The 21791-nt window shown below is 35.9% G+C and overlaps 1 protein-coding gene across 2 annotated transcripts in view; it reads left to right on the forward strand.

Moving 5' to 3' along the window:
* Positions 1-21791, forward strand: part of NEK11 (NIMA related kinase 11) — a 240919-nt gene that overhangs the window by 75203 nt on the left and 143925 nt on the right. For both annotated transcript variants that reach the window (XM_034994615.1, XM_034994618.1), the window contains 4 exons: positions 3516-3580; positions 4547-4673; positions 20613-20762; positions 20856-20934. In XM_034994615.1, coding sequence (XP_034850506.1) covers positions 3516-3580; positions 4547-4673; positions 20613-20762; positions 20856-20934 — 421 coding nt within the window. The remainder of the gene's footprint in view (positions 1-3515; positions 3581-4546; positions 4674-20612; positions 20763-20855; positions 20935-21791) is intronic.

Consider the following 21791-nt stretch of genomic DNA (forward strand, 5'->3'; position numbering starts at 1 on the left):
ATATTCCATGTGTGCCTGAAACAACATGCATTTTTAAGTTTTTTGATGAAATATTCAATTTATGTGTATTAGCTCAAGCTAATTGTGTTTTTCAAATCTATAATTGTTTTACTAAAATCTATATCCTTATTAATTTTTTTGCCTACTGAATCTATTAATTACTGAGGGAAATATGGGTTTTTTTTGAATTTTTTTATTATGTTAATCACCATACATACTGAGGGAAATATGTTAAAGTTCCCACTATGATTGTGGATTTGTCAATTTCTCCTTAAATTTTTATTAATTTTTCATAATGTATCTAAGCTTGTGTCATAAGTTGTAGACAAGTACAGGATTTAAAAATTTTCCCAATAGGGGCACCTGGATGGCTCAGTTGCTTAAGCATCCAACTCTTGATTTTGCTCAAGTCATGATCTCAGGGTCATGAGATTGAGCCCCGCATCAGGCTCTGCGCTGAGGGTGGACCTGCTTAAGATTCTCTCTCTCCCTCTTCCTCTCCCCCTTGCTCTCTTTCTCTCTCTAAAATAATAAATAAATAAAATTTTTCTCAATAAATTATTGGATTTCTTTATTATGTAATGATACTTTTTTTTTTTTTTTGAGAGGGAGAGGGGGAGAGAGAGAGAGAGAGAGAGAAAGAAAGACAGTGCCCCTGCCTATGGGGGGAGGTGTTGGCCAGGGGCGTGGGCAGAGGGAGAGGGAGGGAAAGAATCTTAAGCAGGCTCCATGCCCAGTGCGGAGCCCCAGCCTGGCTTGATCTCAACAACCCTGAGATCATGACCTGAGCCGAAATCAAGAGTCGGTCACTTAACCAACTGCGCCACCCAGGTGCCCCTGTAGCGATACTCTTTATCCTTAATTTACCTAATACTGCTTTTTACCAGCTTTCTTTTGCCTAGAATATCTCTTCAATCCTCTTGCTTTCAACCTATGTCCTTACATTTTTTTTAAAAAGTGTGTTCTTGGGGTGCGTGGGTGGCTCAGTCGTTAAGCGTCTGCCTTCGGCTCAGGTCATGGTCCCAGGGTCCTGGGATCGAGCCCCGCATTGCGCTCCCTGCTCAGCAGGAGGCCTGTTTCTCCCTCTCCCACTCCCCCTGCTTGTGTTCCCTCTCTCACTGTGTCTCTCTCTGTCAAATAAATAAATAAAATCTTTAAAAAAAAAAGTGTGTTCTTTATAATAAGTGCTTTTAAAAAAAAGCTTAGTCCTGTTTCTTTGTGTTTTAATTCATGATTTTAGTCCATTGTGATTAACAATGTATAGAATGTTTCTACCATTGTATTTTGTTACAACCCTTTTTCTCCTTTCCCTGCTTTCTTTTTCTGGTTTTTGGGTGAATGGTGGACAATATATATGAAATAATGGAGAGATGTTGGGTGATACTGTCTTCTTCTGGAGAGGATCTAATGTTTTTCTGGGTGCTACTTATAGTAAGGGCAGATCACCTTGAACTAACGGGGGACTGAGTTGGTTTAAGGCTGGTTTCAGACTTTGTGAAGGCTGGCCTAGTTCCTGTTTGCCTTTATATCTAAGAAGTAGTCCTTGAGGGGTTCCAAGACCCTTCTTTATCTTTGTGAATCTCCTGAAAACTCTGCTTAGTTTTTAACCTCTTAGCAGTCACCTTCTCCTTAATGTCTTCCCCTGAACAACTTAGGATTCAGTAAGTGCCTCAAGGGTAAAAGCCACACAGAATGTCAGACTCACTTCTCTTTTGTTCCCTTTTTTACTGGAAAATTTTCCCCTCAAGTCCTGCCTGCCTTTGTAGCCCTGAACTGTAATTTTTGTCTTGTGAGCCCAGGAAAAGTTCTGCAAGCTTTAGGCCAGGGCATTCTGCTTATGTCAACTGCCCTGAGAGGAACACACCATGCAGAATGTTTGGCTCATCTAGAGCATTCCCTTTCTTTCCAGGGTCTGGCTGCTCAAGTGCTGACTGCCTTTGTTTGCCTTAGCTGATCTCTGATATCTTCAAAGACCTACTGTTTTTTTTGTTTTGTTTTGTTTTTTAAATTTTACTCAGATTTTACGTTGTTCAAATGTTTCAGTGTTCTCTGCACAGCTGTGGAAAGTGGGAGATTTAGTGTGAAATAGGCTTACTTCATCATAGTTGAAAGCTGAGGTTTTATTCTTGCATTTTTAATTTCAATCACATTTTTCCCTTAGAAATTCTATTTGGTTGGTTTTCAAATCAGCATCATCTTTTTTTGGATAGTATCCTTTTTCTATCTTATGTTTTTCCATTCCTTTCTTTATGATTTTAATCTCTTAAAATATACTTATTTTATAGTTTGAATCCTTTTAGATTATCTGAAAATCTCAGGGGTGTAATTTCACTGTGTGTTATCTGCTGACTCTTAGTTTGCATTTGCTTCTGCCAGATGCCCCAAGAGTGTATAAGCAGCTGAGAACCAATTTTTATGTTAATTTCTTGGCTTGGGATTTCTGAAGCCATACAGCTATTGCATATTTGAATCCCAAATGTGAGTGAGCAGGGAGATATGATTATGGAATAAGAAGAGAGATATTTTTTTCTCCGCTCAGAAGTTCAGACCTGTACAGATCAACTTTCTTGTCATTTTGTTTGCTTGTGAGTGGATGTTTCTTAGGTCATTCTTTCAGGTAAGGTACAAACCACATATGGGATTCTGACATATTTGTATCTATATATTCCAATTCTTCACATTTCATGGGTTCAAGGTCTTGGCTCTTGCTTCTGTGAGGCCATTAAAGCCATACCATTGCTTACTGAGCTCAGCACAACCCCCTAGGGCAGCTGAGAAATCAGTACCTACTGCCCACTCTGCTTTTCAGTTTTCTGTTTGTATAAACCCTCAGGGATTTGCTTCATTTTCTTGTAAGCTCAGTTGTGCATATGTGAAGATATTTATAGACTTTATTCCACATTTTTTGGATGTTTTTTAGGTAAATGTTTTCAAGTTGTCTAGTTCTCTGTAATTCCAGAAACAAAAGTCTTAACTGACATAATTTATATTACTGGCTTATACATGTTATCTATTATTAAATATCATCATCAACATTATTATTTCTACAAATACATAAAACCTGAATATTTGGATTTAATATATATAATAGGTTATATATATATAACATTTATAGAACATATAACTATAGATGTTCTATAAAAATGTATTACATAAATACTTTTCACATATATATTTATATATAACATAATATGTAATAGATTATATATAATAGATTACAAAGCTTTATGATAACTGGTCTATCAACTGAGTGGATGGTTAGTAGATACAGTACTATGTAGATCATGCTACAGAAACACAATACAATTTGGCCTATTGAAATAGTGTAAACCACATCACTCTTTTCCCAACTACATGTTCTGCTGACTTTAAAACTGTTTTTAAAACTCCTGTTTCCTCAGGAGAACTAGAAAATGCTATGGATTTGTAGCTATACCCATGTATATTATTTATATTAGAAATCAAAACTTTTATATTTTGCATGAAATTTTATGTCCTTTTTTGCCTTTTTGTAGGAGGATACTTCATCGAGACTTGAAATCAAAGAATATATTTCTGAAAAACAATCTGCTTAAAATTGGTAAGATTTTTAAAAATATGTATTCTAGAAACATGGGAGAATATATTCTAGATGTTATCAGTATATCACACGGAAATATATAGTACCTGGAAGTGTTAGAGTAATCACTGGTTTATTTTAACTTCTCAAACTTTTGTTTTTACTTGGGTGGGGCCAACAAAACCCAATTATTTTGTTTCTGAGTATCTGATATAAATTGAAGTGTGAGACATTTGCTATGTACTTCATAGATTGAACTAATAATTTTTGAGTTCCTACTCTATGCCAGGCACTTTGCAAGTAGTTAGTTGTTTTACTGACTTGGTTAATTAGTACAGGTTTCCTGTTTATTTTATCGCAAGCAATTAGCAGTTATCACAGATAATTAAAATATTGGTATCCTGGATTTGTTAATTTTTAGTTCTTCAGAACTGTACCTCCACTCATAACAGTTACTGGATTGTTTGTTCTTCTGTAAGATGTTCTTAGAGAGGGAAAGTCTAAAAGCATGCGACTAGTTAGATGAGTAAAGAGAAGTTAATGGATTCACATTTTTATAGTCATGTTCTTGAAGAGTCTCAGGTCTATTATTTGAAATCTTTTCTTCATTGTAAATGAAGAACGAACTCTCCCCGCTTGGATGAAATCACAAATCATTAATTCAGCCCTCCAGAATAATTTTGCTTGTTGTTAGGCAGACCTGAAATAGCTTTTTGTTTCAAGTTGCTGGTTCTCCGTAATTCCAGAAATAAAAAGCTTTAGCTTACATAATTCACTTTCCTGGCTCAGTCTTCCTTCTCCTATAAGGCCTATGTTTTTAAAGCTATTCACCAGCATTATGTAATTTAAAAGATACCATTTTTCTTTTCTTTCCCTTTAAATGGTATGAGTCATTGCATATTAAAATTGTCAGATTAGCCAGTTGTTAATTTCCAAGCTGATTTTCATTGCTTTAAAGTATTCATAAAAATTAATTATTATTCCAAGGGGATTTTGGAGTTTCTCGACTCCTAATGGAATCCTGTGATCTAGCCACCACTTTAACTGGAACTCCCCATTACATGAGCCCGGAGGCTTTGAAACACCAAGGCTACAACACAAAGTCAGACATCTGGTGAGTGGGCAGTGGGTTAGTCCAGATGATGTATACATCTGCTGCACTGAGAGAACAATGCGTTTCGTTTTAAGGCTCATTTACTTGCTACATCCACTCACTTTATCCTTTTGAAGTATGAGTCATTCTTTGACCAGAGTAAAGGAGGGTTTTTTGGATCTGGAACTTGATTATTTCCATTATATTGATTTCAAAAATTCTCTTTATTTATAGATAATTGGTTGGTTTGGATTTTTTTCTTCTTGAACCACAAAGAAAAGTTCTTAATGTATCATAAACATTAAATGTTAATAGGTTTCTGCTAGCCTATTAAATAAAGTATTTGTGGGGCACCTGGGTGGCTCAGTTGTTAAGCGTCTGCCTTCGGCTCAGGTCATGATCCCAGGGTCTTGGAATCAAGCCCCACATCGGGCTCTCTGCTCAGCGGGAAGCCTGCTTCTCCCTTTCCCACTCCCCCTGCTTGTGTTCCCTCTCTCGCTGTGTCTCTCTCTGTTAAATAAATAAATAAAATCATAAATAAATAAATAAATAATTTGTAATCCTAAACACTGTGCTTTATTTTATTTAAGATCAACTTCCACCTCTGTGGGGAATGTATGGCTTTATTTTTTTCTTCTTGACACTTATAAGAATTTTTACTGAAGATATTAGCTTTTAAGAATAAACTTAAATGAAAAAATTTCTGGGTTTTCAATGACAGGTGCATCTGAGATTTCTCCATTTATCTGAGCTCTTGTACCAAAGGAATTTCTCATTCCTTGTCATGGAACCAGTTTAAATCTCAGTGCAGAACCCATGTGGAAAATTATATTCTATTGTTAGCAATCGATCCTATTTAGGGAAAATCTCTTTTCCTTTAAAGAGGAATCATATAATTTTCAGCTTGTTAAGGGTTGAAAGGACAATCTAGCTGAGAGCCTGTTAATTAAGTAAATAATTATTGTATGCAAATCAACTTAAGTAGTTCTGAGCTTTCAAAGATGAACAATGTGAAAGATTATGTCTACTTCATTCTTCTAAAGAGGATAAAGTAGAAAGTTACGTTTCCCGTGGTTAGGGAAAAGTAAGCAAAACAGGGGATATCCCTTTGGATTTTCATAAGGGTCATTACCCATGTTCTTGTTCTGGTGCCTCCCAAGTGGGAGAGAACACTGTCAACATTAGGTCTGGCTATGGCAGATAACCATCCATTCTGTCCCTTCAATTCACTCTTGGGATTATTCATTTCTAGGTCTTCAGTGTTTTGGTTTTTTTTCATTGTTTCTACCCTGATGGTCTTTTCCAATTTACCTATCGTATTTTCTCTAATCATAACCTTCCCCTAATACCCTCCCCCAAAACCAAAACCAAAATAATAGACAAAAACCACAAAGGTATGTTCAGGGGAATGAGTTTCTTTAAATTTTGCTTTATTGAGCATCTACTATTTGCCAGTGACTATGTAATAGCCCTTAGGGTATAAAATTTAAAAAATAATAGGATTCCTGCCCCTGAGGAAGAGTCTTCTTGCTCTTTTTAGAGTGCTTTCTTCAGTTTGAGATCAGTCTTGGGCTTTGGATTGGATTTGAGTTCCTATTTACATCTCTTTTAATACTTAATTTTTTTATTATTATGGGCATTTAAAAAAGATTCAGGCGTACCTGGGTGGCTCAGTTGGTTAAGTGTCTGCCTTCAGCTCAGGTCATGATCCCGGGGTCCTGGGATCCAGCCCCTTGTGGGGCTCCCTGTTCAGTGGGGAGTCTGCTTCTCCCTCTCCCTCTGCCCCTTCTCCCACCCCCATGCTCTCTCTCAAGTAAATAAAAATCTTCAAAAAAATAAAAATAGATTCAAATATGTAATTTCTTCATGATTAAAATTACATGCTATGCCAGAAAGATGTTTACATCATGTCATTTGAATTAAGACTAAATTTATGAAGACCATCGTTAAGCCTTTGGCATTACATGTAGCAAGAAAGCTGGCTCTTTGGGACGGTTATCTACATCTGCTTGCCAAATCAGATGTGTCGCTCCAGAAACTTGGGCAACAATACCCACAGACAGAGGAGTAAAGTAAAGTCTTTTTGTCTCAGTTGTGTCTATCGTAGTTATTTTTTTAAAAAACTGCTCCTAGTATTTCATAAAGATTTATAGGAATATTCCTAATATGGGAATTATAGGACTATCATAAAGAATATAGAAATTATCGGGAATATCAGAATTATAGGGATATAGAATAATACTAATAGTATTGCTATAATGTTTTAGGTTTATAAAAATAATACCTGACTCAGACAAAACTTAAAAAATCTAAAACCTCCCAAATATAAAAATACAGGAGAATTTTAATATATTTTGTGTAAGCATTAGATCAGCTCTCCTTGCAGAGATTATTAACTATTCAGCAAGTACAAGCTAAGGATTTATCATCATCCTGACCCCAAATAACCATCTTATTATGAATTTAGTAATTACCTTGGTTGTATCTGAATCAAAATGAGCTTATCTGGTAATGAAATTTTTATTGCTGAACCTAAAGTAGAAAGAATAACAGAGAACTATTAATTATAGTGGCAGATACATAAGTGTGATGAGTAATCTTTGGGAGACACTCTTAGAAAAATTATATTGAATGGGGTTGAGAATTTTTTTCTGAATCTCAGTATGTAGCATCTGTTTACTGTGGAATATTTTCTTACAATTGAAAACACTTGTGAATAATTGACAGGTGTTTTGTTTTAGCACTAATAGCTGTACATATTATATTTATAATGCTTAATGAAGAATTGGTATAATACTAATTATATTTCATCTGATAATGTTTGCACATTGTAACCTTTCCTCTCTCTGCAATCTGTTAAACCTTTTGGGATTAATTTATTTATAGCAGTCAAATACAGATAAGTCTCTCTTAAAAGTAGTTTAGGTTCCAGAAGTTTATAAACACTCAGAAAGTTAGGATAATTAAGTTCATTGAGGACAACACTTTGAATACTGCCAATTTATATAAGCAATTGCTGAACACTTTTTCCCACACAGGAAAAATATAATATATGAATTGGTTTCCTAGGCCATCCCTTTAAATTGAGTTAAATTATGAATGGTTAGAATTTATTATTTTGGTAGGAGAAACAAAGGACAATACTATTGGAATAATGGTGCTATAATTAAACAGAAAATAAACAGAATATTTCATTGTTGGTGTTATCTGTCTTGTTGTGAGAAGTCAACCAGATAGTTCTTGATTTTGTGGCCCTATATTTTTTAGGTGATTTAAGTGGAGGGAATGTTGGTGGGAATAGTAGGGGTGTCAGAGTAAACTGTGAAGGTCTCAGGATTTTGTAAAAACCTGAGATCTGGTCCAAGGGTTAGCTACATAAGGGACACTGTAAGAGTCTAGTTCACACTCAACCCTGGAGTCAGACTTTAGTGATGTTGGGCAAAAACGTCAGACAAGGCTTAGCTATAGGTAGACGAAAACAGAGAGGAACCAGTACCTGCCTGACCTACAAGAACTAAGAAAGTATCCTCACAGGAGAGCGTTCCCAAATTGGACAGGGAAAGGGAGCAGGGTGGGATTTAGGGAAGGGAGAAATACAGGCCAACTTGGCAGCAGTTTTTGTAGCTAATGTGGGGCCCGTAAGTAGCTGGTAGCCAACAGCCCCATCTTGGTGAAGGACGCTCTGGAGCAAGAGAGCCCATTTCTCTCCCCTCCCATGGTCTGAGAAATTCTTTCTCTCTTTTTTTTAATTTTATTATGTTATGTTAGTCACCATACAATACATCATTGGTTTTTGATGTAGTGATCCACTGTCCATTGTTTTCGTATAACACCCAGTGCTCCATGCAGCACGTGCCCTCCTTAATACCCATCACCGGGCTAACCCATCCCCCCTCCCCCCTCCCCTCTAGAACCCTGTTTGTTTCTCGGAGTCCATAGTCTCTCATGGGTCATCTCTCCCTCCAATTCCCCCCCCCCCCTTTTCCCTTCCTTCTCCTAATGTCCTCCATGCTATTCCTTATGTTCCACAAGTCTGAGAAATTCTTATGTGGATTTAGAACTAAGCTGTTGGGCAGGGCATGCCTCCCTAGGGAGTGAGAACTGGTGTCATTGTCATTATTTTCACTCAACAGAAGCTGAAGTAGGAAAACATTTCAGTCAAGTGCAGTAGATTTGGGTAATAATATCTTTTCTCAATGACTAGCATAAAATGACTGATACAAAATCTGAAGATAATATCTAGCCTGGTCACTTTTACAAAGGTCACAATACAACTGCAGCAACAGATCCAGAATTGCTACTGTCTATGGAATGTTTACTCTGTGATTGACAGTTAATGTGCTAAGTGCTTTATATACCTATATAAATGTATTTGTTACTACAAAAAAAAGCATACTATATATATTTTACAACCTGCCTTTTTTTTACTTGCAAAAGGAAATACTGTACTGCCTTAACAAAATATATCTAACTATCATTTAAATGTTTGCATAGTATTTTATACTTGGACACAATAATTTTTCAACCAATGCTTATTAAATATTGTTTGATGTTTTCTTTGAAGATTTTCTCTTTGTTTTCGTCTTTAAGCATTTTTAGGGCACAATGTATCTGGGTGTGGATTTACATTTATCCTACTTGGAGTTAGTTAGTTCAGCTTCTTGGACATGTAGATTAATGTAGTTCATCAAACTTGAAAAATTTTCAGCCATTATTTCTTTGAGTATTTTTTTCTCTTTTCTCTCTCTCCTTGCCTTCTGGTACTCCCGTTTTGTGCATGTTGTTGTGCTTCATGGTCTCTCACATTTCTCTAAGGCATTGTTAATTTTTCTTCATTTTTCTCTCTGTTCTTTAGATTGCATAATGTCTGTCAATCTATCTTCAAGTTCATTGATCCTTCTGCTTGTTAAAGTCTACTGTTGAGCCCCTTTGGTGAATTTTTTATTTCAGTTATTATACTTTTCTTTTCTTTTTTTTTTTTTTTTAAAGATTTTATTTATTTATTTGAGAGAGAGAGAATGAGAGAGAGAGAACACATGAGAGGGGATAGGGTCAGAGGACAAAGCAGACTCCCTGCCGAGCAGGGAGCCCGATGCGGGACTCAATCCCGGGACTCCAGGATCATGACCTGAGCCGAAGGCAGTCACTTAACCAACTGAGCCACCCAGGCACCCTCAGTTATTATACTTTTCAACTCCAGAATTTCTATCTGGTGCTTTTTAATAATTTCTATCTCTTTATTGATATTCTTCATTTGGTGTGACATTTATATCATACTTTATTTATTTAAACATGGTTTCCTTTAGTTCTTTGAACATATTTATAATGCTGCTTAGAAGTCTTCATCTGTTAAATCTGACATCTGAGACTTCTCAGGTAGTTTCTGTTTCCTGCTTTTCCCCACTGTGTATAGATATTTTCCTGTTTCTTTGCATATCTCATAATTGGTAAAAACTGGACATTTTAGATAGTATATTGTATCAACTCTGAACACTTATTTTCCTCGCTCCCCCCACCTCTCTGGGGCTTGGTATAATTTGCTTCTTTATTCATTTAGTGACATGCCTGGTTATTCTAGTGAAACCTATTTCCTTTCCAGTGTGAAACCTCTAGTGTTAATCCTCAGAGTATAGCCTTGGGCACATGCACAGTTAGCCTTGGGACAGTAGTTTTAGCAAGGCTTTCTGTCTCTTTCTCTGTTCTCTCTGTTGAGCTGTTTCTGCTGGTATTACATCCAATTGTTAGCCTTCACTAATTGCCAACTCATTGCTTTATTATTTTCAACAATGCCTTGAGGCATGCATTGCTCTCCAGTCTCTTCCAATTAAATTTGAACCTCTTTGCAGATGTAGTTTTTGAGGCCAGTTTTTGAGGTTTGAAATTTGCCTATTCTTAGCTATCTCTTTCCCTGATTTTCTCTGATAAGGTAGCTAGCCTGTGGTTTAGCTTATTGTACTCATGGAGCTACCAATCTCCTCTTAATTGCTTGCCACCAAAATCTTCATTGTTTCTGAGAGCTGGAGTTTAGGCTTGAATTTCCTACACTCTGTTCCAAATAAAATCAGTCTCTTTGGGGAGAACTTCTGAATCCTCTCTTTTTATAGCCTGCCTTAGCCCTGAGCAAAATCTCTTAGCATTTCTCAGGAGCTGAAGGCAGGGACATGGCCCACTTTTCTTAGAGTGACAGTCCTGCTCATGAGCAGGGTACTGGCCAGGGGCAGTAGCCTCTCTTCTTGGCTTGCTTCTCCTGGCATGGAACGTCCACCCTGTAACAAGCTGGGGCAAAGGTGATCAGTGATCAGGTCCCCAGTATTCGTTGTCTGCTGTTCCTGGGGTAAAGCCTCCATTCTACCTGTAGGGACTAGGTAGAGGAACAGAGCCCTTAATATCTTGGTTACAATCATGTGGAATTTAATCTCTGTAACACAGAGCTGGGGAGATGAGAAATGCTGGGAGCCTGCCCCTCCTGGAGAGGTATCCAAGCCCAGGACAGGTTTCTGGAGGAAGGGAGAACCCCATCTTATTGGCCACACCTGCTCAGAGTGAAATTTTTGTCACACTGAGCTGGGGGAGTGCCTAAGTGCCACAAACTCTTGTTTTTACTGAGATTTAGTAGATTTTCTTGAATAAATGTTTCTTCATTTACTTTATGCCCTTAAGACAATTTTTAGTGACTTTAAATTGTTGGGGGTGTTTGGTAATTTTCACCAGTTATAGTTGTTTTGCTAGGGAGCAGGTCTGCTGAGCTCCTCGTGATGCCATTTTGGAACTGTTCTCTCCAAGGCCTTACTGTTGGAATTAGAGATTTTTATTTATTTATTTCCTCATTAAACAGTGGAAAGACAACAGACTGGAATAGGGAGAGGTTGGTGGAGACTAAAGAAGGGAGATAGGCAGGCCTTCTATTAATTTCATACATTCCCCTACTTCTGATGCTTTGCCCATCTTAAAAGAACCTATGGAAACGATCAGAGATGATTAAAGCAGTTGGAGCACAACCATTCAATCAAAGTGTGAAGCAGTGCAGGTTGTTGCCACAACCAGCCTTTATGGAGTGGCTGAGTGAATAACCATTGGCAGTGGAAGGATACTTTGATCATTATTTCTATTGCCAACCCACCGTCTCCTTCCAACTTTGAACAATGTCCATGTTCATTTCCCAAACTTTAAAGTTTATATGGAATCTGTGATTCCATATACTCCAAGAGTAGCTAAAGATTCAAGAAAAAAACAAAAACAAAAACACAACCCTTTCCCTTTTATTTTCTCCTCAGCCACACTGATCTCCCTGTTTTCCTCTCATTGGTGTTGCTCCCATCTTCACTTCTCCCATTGGCCAAATTCTTATGGTGTGGAGGGCATGGGATCACCACAGTGGAGGGAGAGCCAGTGATCTTCTTTCAAACATTGTGCCCAATAGTGGAAGAAAGTAATTAGAAAGACTGCTATGAACGGGACAAAATTTACCCAAACTTTGTTTCTAAAATTTTACGGGTTTTCCCCGAGACATGATAGTATATTGGCCTGATTTGGTGGAAAGAATGCATTCACCTTTGCTTTTAAATACTCTTTTGAAAATTCAGTTCCTCAGACACATTAGCCACATTTCAATGTGCCTCATGTGGGTATTGGTTATACATTTCTGACATTGTAGAAAATTTTACTGCACAGTCCTGAGCTTTTCTGCTCCAGACCCTTTAGGCCTTATCCTGGGATTTTCTTGCATTCAAGCAGCTTTTGGATTGAGCAGATCCTCTAACAGTTTCAGCTGCTGTTCCTGGATGGGCCCACCATGCTTTTCAGTAAGTACTTTTTGACTATTTTGAAGTTATTCTGTTTTGTGGTCCTTCAGTCACTCCGTTGATTCCCTCTGCTTCTTCTCACATAGATGCTGATACTGTGCAGGCCATATGGCAACTGTGGTTTGTCTTCTTGTCTTCACTTCCTTGTACTTTGAGGTGTGCAGGGACACCTTGCTACCTAACTTTGTTGAAAATGTTGGCCATGGTTTTTGGTTTTGCTATAGAGCTGCTCTGTTTTACATGGGAATTTAAGGAAGATCCAGGAACTATGCTTCTGATGTAGCTGCCACTTTTCCCCAAAAATTCAGAATAAAAATTTTAACAAAATCCCTGCGTGGTTTGTATGCATATTAAAGGTTAGGGAGGACCGTTACAGGTTCTGGGACATGATAGGCCCTTATAAAATGGTTGCTATATAATATTGCTTCTGAAGTGTTAGTTCAAGTCGTCCAGTGTCTTTCATTATATTTAGATAAAGTTTATATTGATATTCAACTCCACCTCAGTATAGACTTATTTTTAGGTTACCACACACTAAAGCAAAACCCGCTATTCTTTTATTAAATTTCTATTACTATTTATTCAATTGCTTAAGTTATGTGTACTCTTTTCTAGATGGATATCAGGATGATCCTCAATTATGTAAAATAAAAATATTATCTAGAAGATCAGTAAAGCTGCCCCAGCCCACTGGAGTCGTGCATTGCTGTGCATTAGGCTTCTCTTGTTAGAGTCTGGGCAGATTTCAAAGGGTAAATTTAGTTACCTTGAGACAAGACAAAGTCTGAGTTACATTTTCAATTCATTATCAACCTGTGCTTTTAAATCCTTTGGGTAGTTCTGGTCAGCTTGGACAGATGGCAAGTTTATGGAGTTCAGGTGTAATTTGCTTCACACAAACCTGATCCCAGCCTTCCCTTTCACTGCTAAATTCCCTCCCTTAGGGATTTATTTGCTTACTTCTTCACAGTTGGCTGTATTTTGGAAAAAAGAAAGGAATGCAAATCATAGACATCTAAGCAAAATGCACCTCTCCCTTGGTTTTTTGTTTGTTTGTTTGTTTGTTTTGCCAACTTGTCCCCTTCTTTCCCCCCAACCACCTCCCCACTTTCACATCACTAGATTTAAAATCTGGGAGTCAAGTAAGAAAAAAGTCTTCAAAAAGGATGGAATTGATGAGTTCAAGGTTATGTAATTGCTCCCATATAGAAATGTTTGGTTGGAAATTGGAAAAATTTAAAACCATGGGTACACAGATATATAGTTACCAGAATAAAACTGTATATAATAGATAGTTTTTTAACTTGTAACAGGATAATAAAAAATCTTTTACCCAAAGTGCTAGGTGGTGTCTCTAATCAGATTACACCCATTCCAGGCAGGTGCACAGGGACCAGAGCAGGTCCCTTTCTACAAATCACTGGCTGATAAGTGAAGTCTTTTCCATGTGCTCAAGTGCAAGTAAATCTTACTAGACCAAAACGAGACAGGTAAATGGAAAGCAGTATGCCTTCAGTGTAGCTGAGAGGATTTCCAAAAAAGAGAATAGTCTTGTATCAAAATTGATTGATTACTGAGTTAGACTCTACATCTAATTGTTCTATAGTCCTTTAGCCAGATAATTTCACATCTTTTTATAACCTTAATACATCCATCACATGTGGCTTCGGTAGAATTATGTCTCCATAAAAGCAGGATTTGACTTCATGATCAACTCATTGTACTTAATAGACAACTAACGCCCTTTCCATGCCAAGCAACAGGAAAACGGCCAAACTTGCCAGCCTTCCTTTCCTTGCCACAGAGGGTCTCACTGTTTGTGTGCCTTACATTTGCCATGGTCTGATGCTCTGCATGGCTTGTCTCGGGCCCCAGGGTTCCTTGAAGGTGGCTTATGGTTCTGGGTAGGACCCAAAGTAAGCCTGGGAAGTCAGCCCCTGCCTGAAGGTCTTCTATCAGGGTTAGCCATGATTTCCAATTCAAAAGAGTCCTTAATGATCAGAAATGCTCTGATTGATACAGCATTGAGAGACAGGATGGCATAGAGTGTATGTCTCTAAAACTAGACAACCTGTGTTGCAATCTCAGATCCCCCAACTACTCAATATGGAACCTTTAACAATTGACCTAATCCTAATGGTTTACTCATCTGAAGAATGGTCTGCTTCATTAAGATTGTTATGAGAATAGAATGATTAAATGAGTTAATATATGTAAGGAATATAGAAAAGGGCCTAGCTTATAGTAAACATCATTAAAATTTCAGCTAGTATTTTCCTTATTATCATTATTATTGTTATCATTTTATTACTGGTGGAGATAATATAATAGTCTGCTCCCAAGACAGCTCAAAATGTCCTGTGTCGGGAATTGTTGCTCTCATCCAACCCTTCCAACCTGTCAGAGCCAGGAGAGATTGTCTGGCTCTGTTCTGCTTTTAACCCAATCCCTGAAGAAGACTCTGAGCCCACAGGAGCTGAATTAAATCCTCAGAAGAGAGTGTGTGGGCACAGAGGGATTGATAAGCCTTCTACTCCTTGGACCTGTGAGTTTCATTCCTTTTTTTCAGTGTTCAAAGTATAGCATGTACATTGGGTTACATAGCAGGGTGTCTTCAATAAAAGTTCATAATTTTAATGGAATTCATTTTATCAGTCCATAACTTTATTGTTAGTGCTCTTTACATTTTGTTTAGGAAATCTTTGCCTACCCCAAGATCAGGAAGATATTCTCCTGTTTTCTTTTAAAAGCTTTATGTTATTTTTCATAGTTGAAAAAACGGGTGATTTTTGTGCATGTATATGGTGTGAGATAGGAGTCCACATACATTATTTTCCATATGGGTATTCAATTGGCCCAGCACAATTTTGTTAAAAAGATCATTTTTTTTCTTCTACCATAGTACAGTTTGTCTTTGCATTAATCAAACGATTGAATATGTGTGGATCTGCTTTTGAGCTCTGTGTTTTGTTCCATTGGTCTATTTTTTCTTCTTTGCTGATATCACATTTTCATGAGTAATTCAACTTTATAATGAATCTTGCTATTTGGTAATACAAGATCTCCAAATTTGTTCCTCTTTAACTACCGTGGCTGTCTTTGTCCCTTTGCATTTCTACATAACTTTTAGAATTAGCTTGTTAATTCCCATAGAAAGTCTGCTAGGATTTTGATTGATATTGCATTGAGTCTATAGATCATTCTGGGAAAAATTGTCATCTTCATTATGTTGACTCTTTCAATCCATGTATGTGGATGTCTCCCTCTCCACCCCCACTCCCTTTTTTTAGGTGGTCTTTAATTTCTCTTAGTGATGTATTGTGGTATGCAGTGTAAGGCCTTGCACATCTTTCATTGGATTTACTCCTATGTATTTGACATTGTATGATGTTAGTGTAAGTGACATTTTGCATTTCATTTTTTAAATGTTTGTCACAGGGGGCGCCTGGGTGGCTCAGTCATTAAGCGTCTGCCTTCGGCTCAGGTCATGATCCCAGAGTCCTGGGATCAAGCCCCACATCGGACTCCCTGCTCAGCAGGGAGCCTGCTTCTCCTTCTCCCTCTGTCTACCACTCTGCCTACTTGTGCTCTCTCTCTGCCAAGTAAATAAATAAAATCTTTAAAAAAAAAAATGTTTGTCACAGGCTTATTGAAATGACCTTTTATGTACATAACCATGTCGAAATGCTTAATGACAGTTTAATATATTTTTTCTAATCTTTACATATATTCTTTATATGTATAAATATATTTATATTTTTAAAATTTTTTCTGCCCTTATTCTGAATAGCACCTTCATTACAGTATTGAATATAAATGGTGATAGTAGACATACTTATCTTATTCTCAATCTCAAAATAAAAGCATAAACTTTCAATATGTCACCAATAAGAATAATATTTACTATATATTTTATAGCTCTAAAAAATGATTGAAGAAGTTCCCTTCTATTCCCAGTGTACTAAGAGTTTTATTCCTTTTAAAAACACAAAGAGGGGATGCCTGGGTGGCTCAGTCTGTTAAGTGTCTGCCTTCAGCTCAGGTCATGATCCTAGAGTCCTGGAATTGAGTCCCACATCGGGCTCCTTGCTCAGAGAGGAACCTACTTCTCCCTCTCCCTCTGCCCTTCCCCTGCTTGTGCTCTCTCTCTCTCCCTGACAAATAAATAAATAAATATCTTTAAAAACACAAATGGGTTTTGAATTTTACCCACTGCCTTTTTTTGCATCCAAGTATAATTTTTCTCTTCATCTATAATGAGATATATGCCATTGATTGATTTTAATAAATCCACTTGGTTTTTATATATTATCTTTTTAATATAGCATCATATTCTATTTATAATATGCATACATGTGTGTATTTGGAATTTTTGAATCTATGTTCATAAAAAAATTGCCTATAATTTTCTTTTTCTGTATTATTCTTGTTATACTTTATATCACAGTTGTGCTGACTTGTTAAAATGAAGAGATTAAATAAGATTAGTGTTCTTTATTCCTAAAACGTTGGAAAGAATTTCCCAGTAAAACTATCTGACCCTGGAGGGTTTTTGTGGGGAGCTTTAAAAAAGTTTTTTTTTTAATTATTGTTTTAAATATTGCTTTAATTATTTAATGTTTTTATTTTATTATTTTAAAAATTTTTTAAAATTAATTATTATTTTTATTATTATTTATAATAGATGAAGGACTATTCCGATTTTGTATTTTTTCTTGGTATCAGTTTGGTAAGTTATATTTTTTTAAAGACTGTTCATTTTATCTCATTTTTCAAATTTATTGGGGAAAAACATGTCATCTTAGTACTTTCTAACAGCTGTGGCATCCATAGTGTTGTATACTTTTCCATTTTTGTTATTGTTTGTGTGGGTTTTTCTTCTTGTATTCTTGATCAGTCTCGCTAGAGTTCTATTAAATCTATTAACATTTTATTTTTATTGTGTGTCTTTGTCTATTTCATTATTTTCTACTTTTCAAAAATTTCTTTCCTTAAACTTTATTTGGCTTGATTTGCTCTTCTTTCTCTATCTTCTCAAGCTTAGATCATAGATGTTAAGCTTTTTTCTTTATTAATATATACATCTAATACTTCAATTTTGCTATAATCATTTATTTTTAGCTACATTCAAAGTATTGATATTTTGTACTTTTATTAATATTCAGTTTTAAATTTTTCTAATTTTTGTTGGACTTTATTTCACCTATGAATTGTTTAGATGTATATTCTTGAATTTTCAAGTGGGTGGTGATTTTGTAGATTTTTTTCCCCTGTTATTAATTAATAAGTCTAGCTTAATTTCACTGTGGTCAGAAAATATGCTCTGAAGTTTTCAATCCTTGAAGTCTGTTGAGGCTTCCTTGATCCTAAGTATAGTCAATTTGGAAAATGGTCAGTGTGCCCTTGAAAGGAATCTGAATTCCATCATTGTTGGATGCATTTGTGTTAGTATGTCAGTTATGTCAATTTTAGTAATTGTGTTTAGATTTTCTCTATCCTTGTTGAAGTTTTGGTCTGCTTGTATAAGCTATTGAAAGAGGTATGTTAAAGTTTTTCATTATGACTGTGAATTTGTCTATTTTTCTTTTAATTCTGTCAATTTTTGCTTTATACACACACACACACACAAACACACCCACAGTTATTGGATTTTAGAATTGTTATATATTCCTCATGGTTTAATTTCTTTATCAGCCTACCACCTCACTCTTAGTAGTGGTTCTTGCCTTTAAGTCTATTTTGTCTGATGCTAGTATAGCTACACCAGCAATATTTTGGTAAATATTTGCATGGTATACCTCTTTCTTTAAACTGCTCTGTGTTCTTATATTTAAGGTTTGTTTTATGAGCAGGATATAATTTTTGACCCAATCTGATAGTCTTTTAATTGAAATATTGTCCATTTACATTTAATATAATTACTCTATATTTGTACTTTTATTTGTCATCTTATGATTCGTCTTCTATATATACCATTTGTTGTTTCTTTTTCTCTCCTTTCTTGCTTTTATTTTAAATTTTTATTTGATTCTTTTCCCTCTAGTAAATTACTAGTTATGAACTTGTCAATATACGTTGTTTTACTATTCTTTTGGTGAAAACTGTAGCAATTATAACATACATTGTTGCCTTAGTATAATGAAACTTAGTTTTTGGTTTTTTTTTTTTTAGATTTTATTTATTTATTTGACAGAGAGAGACACAGCGAGAGAGGGAACACAAGCAGGGACAGTGGGAGAAGCAGGCTTCCTGCGGAGTGGGGAGCCTGATGCGGGGCTCGATCCCAGGACCCTGGGACCACGACCTGAGCTGTAGGCAGACGCTTAATGACTGAGCCACCCAGGCACCCCTGAAACTTAGTTTAAGGAAAGTTATTACTTTTACCACTTTCCCAGTAATGCTAGGACCTTAAGTACTTTAACTCCATTTACCCTCTTATGTCTTTCACATTATTTTTGCCATAAAATTATATTCTACATAATTTTAAATTCCACAATATATTGTTAGTATCATTTTATAGAGTTAATATTGGCTTATACATAGTTACAGAATTACTCTTTATAGTGTTTTTTATTCCTCCCTGCATTCCTTGTTTCTGCCTTAATTTTTCTTCAAGAAGAAGAATTCTGTCTTAGGGTTGTTTTTAGTGCTGTCCTGCTGGCAATGAATTCTCTCAACTTTTGCTTGTCTAAAAATGTCTTTATTTCACATTTATTGAAGGAAACTTTTTCTGGTATAGAAATCTAAAGAAGTGCTACATCATCATATTAATAGTCATCATATTAATAGTCTTACAGATGGGTACAAAATTTATTGAGCTTCAAATAATTTTCATAATTTATAATATTTACATTGATCCTGGTGTTTTAGTCACTCATGGGATTTCTCCTAACATCCCTTTCTTTCTAGCATTCTGTAATGAAAATAGTCCAGAATTTGGAAGGAAAAATACCTTGTGAACTTGATCAAGCCATTTAACTTCTTTGAGCCAGTTTCCTCATGTATAAAATGGGAAAAATATAGTAGCTGTATGTCACTGGAAATTATGATGTTCTGTTGAGTTATGTATGGAAGTGCTTTGCAATATGTGAAGTACCAATTAGTTGGAATTTTTTAGTGTCATTGTTATTTACTGAAACAAAAACATCTCTTTGTATTCAGTGTATATCCAGAATTCTCTTACCAGTGCACATTTTTATGATACCCACAAAATGGTTAAAATGATAGTATTCATGTATTTATTTATTTATACATGCACTGCCTTTTATAAGAAAGTAGGATGGTGTTAAACGTTACATAACACAGAACTTACACAAGATTGGTTGTAAGTTTATTTTTGATTTTTCAAGCAACTAACATGAAAAGGGAGACCTGGCTGGTTACACAATTCAAAATCCTCATAATATTAAAAATAATCCATTAATTTAGGGGAAGTACAGTTCTTTCTTAGTATACTAAGTTCAGGCAGGAATTTCCCCCTTACTTTTCTTAATGATGCTGAGTTATTTAAAAGATTATTCTGCTGGTTTAGAGGTTACTGATTTGCATGGTTAATCCAAATCAGTGTTGGACTGAATTCTGTTTCATATGCTCAAAGGGAGAATTATACATTTTAATGTGAGCTACAAGTAGCTGCTTTTCCACCCTACTTGCAAATGGATTCTATTCAGAAAACTAATACAGAATGCCGGTTTCCTTTTCAAAATGCTTGGATACACATTTGAAGGAAGGTTAGGCTGATAAATTAAAATTTTAGTTTGCATATATAGTATTAATAAAACTGCCTTAGAAAGATATTTAGCTGTATTTTATTTTTCCTTCATAGAGGTTCCTCACTACATTGATCAAATGTTTATTTGCCCTCCTGTGTGCAGACATATTCCTGTTGTTTTGTTTCTCCTCTGACAAAAAGTGGTCATTCAGACTTAAATTTTTGTAGGTTTTTTTTTTCATTTTTCCCTCTTTATTTATTAAACATATTTTTAAATGGAAACGAAAGTACAGAACTGAAGCTTTTAAACAAACAATCAAAGGGTATGTTAGTGTCTCACAAGCAATGCCATGACACATCTGAAGTTTTGTATGGTGATCAAATTTAAAATAGGACATTTGTTCCTTATTTAAATTCTTTGATTTTGTCTTTTGATTCTTTGATTAGGTCTCTGGCATGCATTTTATATGAGATGTGCTGCATGAATCATGCATTCACTGGCTCCAATTTCTTGTCCATTGTTTTAAAAATTGTTGAAGGTGACACGCCTTCTCTCCCCAAGAGATATCCAAGAGAACTGAATGCCATCATGGAACGGTATGGAAAGAAATATATTGTCACAGAAGCAATTTTAAATTGTACTTATATCTTAGTTCATTTGAAAAATAATTTTCTTCTTAAACATCACAGCATGTTGAACAAGAGTCCTTCACTGAGACCTTCTGCAATGGAAATTTTAAAAATCCCTTACATTGATGAACAACTACAGGTATTTCAAATGAAAGGGATACTGGGAAACATATATTAGCATTTATATACATTCGAGGACTTGAAGATAGGCTGTGGGAATAAGATGCATTAAGAATCGGTCAGAAAAGAGAGAAAGAAGATTTTTTTTTTTTAAAGCTGAAGGAAATTATTAGTTGAACAATCTCTTTGCAAAAGAAGATGTGTTAACTCCAATTTCCTGAAGCCCCAGATATGAGAAGTTAGGGTTGTAATATTCTACCTAAACTCAATATCCGCCCTTAGAGCTCTTGGCTTACAAATCTTACCTCAATACTTTGTAAATATATCCCTGCTAGGACAAGAATGTACCACTAATAATGCTAAAATCTGGGGGTTTTGCTGAGCCTTTATTATGCCACTCCTTTCTTATATATCTTAATCATACTTTTTATTGATTAGGTGAGTTTGTTTTCCTGTAGATTAGAAATTTTGATGCAGAGAATCTACCTCTGGTGGTAAGAAAAAAGCAAACGGTACCTTCTTAGAGGATTTTTTGTTTTGTTTTGTTTTTTAACTTAGGCTTTTACAAATACCTCAGGCAAATTTCCTTGAGTTTTATGACTAGTTTTAAGTGGACCCACAAAGCAGTCATTCACCTTCGAAGATGGGCACACTTTTTCATCCATGTCCAGTTCTAAGTTGGCAGGAAACAAGGATGCTGACTTGATGTGTCTGCATCAGTTGAGTGCTGAGCACAGTGCTGATGCTGGAGGTGCTGAAAGGAAAGGAACAGCCTTGGCTCCCGTCCTTTTGCAACTTGACTGCTAGTAAGAGGACCCAGTACCCAAGAAAGAGTAATTATACATTATCAGGAGCACTAGGAAGAAAGCACACAGG

Source organism: Mirounga leonina, unplaced genomic scaffold (assembly GCF_011800145.1).
Source record: "Mirounga leonina isolate KUSES-001 unplaced genomic scaffold, KU_Mleo_1.0 Mir_115, whole genome shotgun sequence".
NCBI lineage: Eukaryota > Metazoa > Chordata > Mammalia > Carnivora > Phocidae > Mirounga > Mirounga leonina.